The sequence below is a fragment of the Neopelma chrysocephalum genome, unplaced genomic scaffold (assembly GCF_003984885.1).
Source record: "Neopelma chrysocephalum unplaced genomic scaffold, ASM398488v2 Primary Assembly neopelma1_96289, whole genome shotgun sequence".
Classification (NCBI taxonomy): Eukaryota; Metazoa; Chordata; class Aves; order Passeriformes; family Pipridae; genus Neopelma; species Neopelma chrysocephalum.
The window spans coordinates 11310-12885 of record NW_020924937.1 but is presented as its reverse complement, the minus strand read 5'-3'; the positions used below and the strand labels follow the sequence as shown (position 1 = coordinate 12885).

General features: G+C 52.2%; 1 protein-coding gene across 1 annotated transcript in view; it reads right to left on the bottom strand.

The window, feature by feature from the left end:
• LOC113981230 (ubiquitin carboxyl-terminal hydrolase CYLD-like) overlaps window positions 1-1576 on the bottom strand; it is an 11123-nt gene that overhangs the window by 3009 nt on the left and 6538 nt on the right. The window contains 3 exon segments of the mRNA XM_027708515.1: window positions 384-502; window positions 646-754; window positions 1117-1246. Coding sequence (XP_027564316.1) covers window positions 384-502; window positions 646-754; window positions 1117-1246 — 358 coding nt within the window.

Sequence of the window (1576 nt, the reverse complement as noted above, 5' to 3'; positions counted from 1 at the left end):
GGGAGGGGATGGGAATGAACCTGAGGGAGAAGATGGGAATGAACCTGAGGGAAGGGATGGGAATGATCCTGAGGGAAGGGATGGGAATGAAGCTGTGGATGTGAAGCTGAAATGTCCCAGGCCAGGCTGGACAGGGCTTGGAGCAATCTGGGCTAGTGGAAGGTGTCCCTGCCCATGGCAGGGGCCTGGAATTCCATGATAATTAAGCTCCCTCCCAACTTGAACCATTCCATGATTTTATGATTCCACAATTCTTCAGGCTCTGTGTGAGCAGAGGGTTCAACACCCTGTGGAAATTACTCTGTCCCCAACATCCAGGGAAATTTTGGGAGGGTTCAACCTCATGCCGAAAGTGGATTCTGGAAGCATCCAAGGAAAAATACCTGTCTGGAGCAGGAGCTGCAGAACTGCTTCAGGCCCGTGGCTGCGAACACCTGGTCCTGGAAACATTCCAAACACTCCAGGGTGGCAACATCTCCACACAGGCAGCATTCCCTGGGACCTGCAGGGACAACAGAGGCTGGAGCTCCTCCAGATCCCCCCCGAAATCCAGTTTATCCCACCAAAACCGTGGGGAATTCTTCCTCGGGGAAGGAGGATCCCACCCTGATCCCAAGAACTCCCGGCCCGTCATTCCCAACTCACTGTCCAGCAGCAGGTCTGTGATGTCCAGCTCCAAGGAAGGGATGATTTTGCTGAACATTTTGTATTCCTTCCCAAAACGTGGCATTTGGATAATGAAGCAGGACGGGATCTGGGGAAAAGAAAGGGAAAAGAAAGGGAAAAGGGAATCAGAATTTGGGAATGAAGACTTCCCGCCGCGGTTTTTCATGGGATAAAAGGGAAACGGGGAAAGCTGAGCCCTTTTTTCCTAAGTCAGGCTTGGATTCAGTGTTGGATGTGGGACCTAGAAGATATTTTGGGAAGCAGAGGGAAAGGGAAAAGGGAGTCAGAAGAGCCAAAGCTCGGAGGTTCCGCTCGAAATTTGGGAATGAAGACTTCCCGCCAAGGTTTTTCACGGGATAAAAGGGAAAGCTGAGCCCTTTTTTCCAAGTCAGGCTTGGATTCAGTGTTGGATGTGGGATCTAGGAGGTATTTTGGGAAGCAGGGACTCACCTCCACCAGCTTCAGATCCGAGGACAGGAAGGAACGTTCCACCAACTGCTGCACGTTGGGAACCACCAGATCCTCCTGCTTATCCAGGAAGATCTGGTAGCAGTAACAATCCTGCTCCTGACCTCCTGACCTGCAGGGAATATTCATGGAATGGCTGAGGTGGTGCCGCAGCCATCGGAGATCCCTGAGGATTCTCCCACCGGATCTCCCAAACTCCAGGCACTGGGGGCGGTTTGGTGCCACACCCCTTTTCCATGTGGAAATCCCATGGGAACGGGGGATAAGTAGGATTTTCAGCCTCGTTGGCCCCCCTCTAGCACCAAATCCTGCTCCTGTGGGTAAAATTCCTGGATGTAAAGATTAAAAAAAATACTGGGAGCGGTTTTTAAGCCCGACAGTCCAACGGCTGCTCCGGTGGGAGATCCATTGATATCCCCATCCCTGAGCTGTTCCAGGAGAG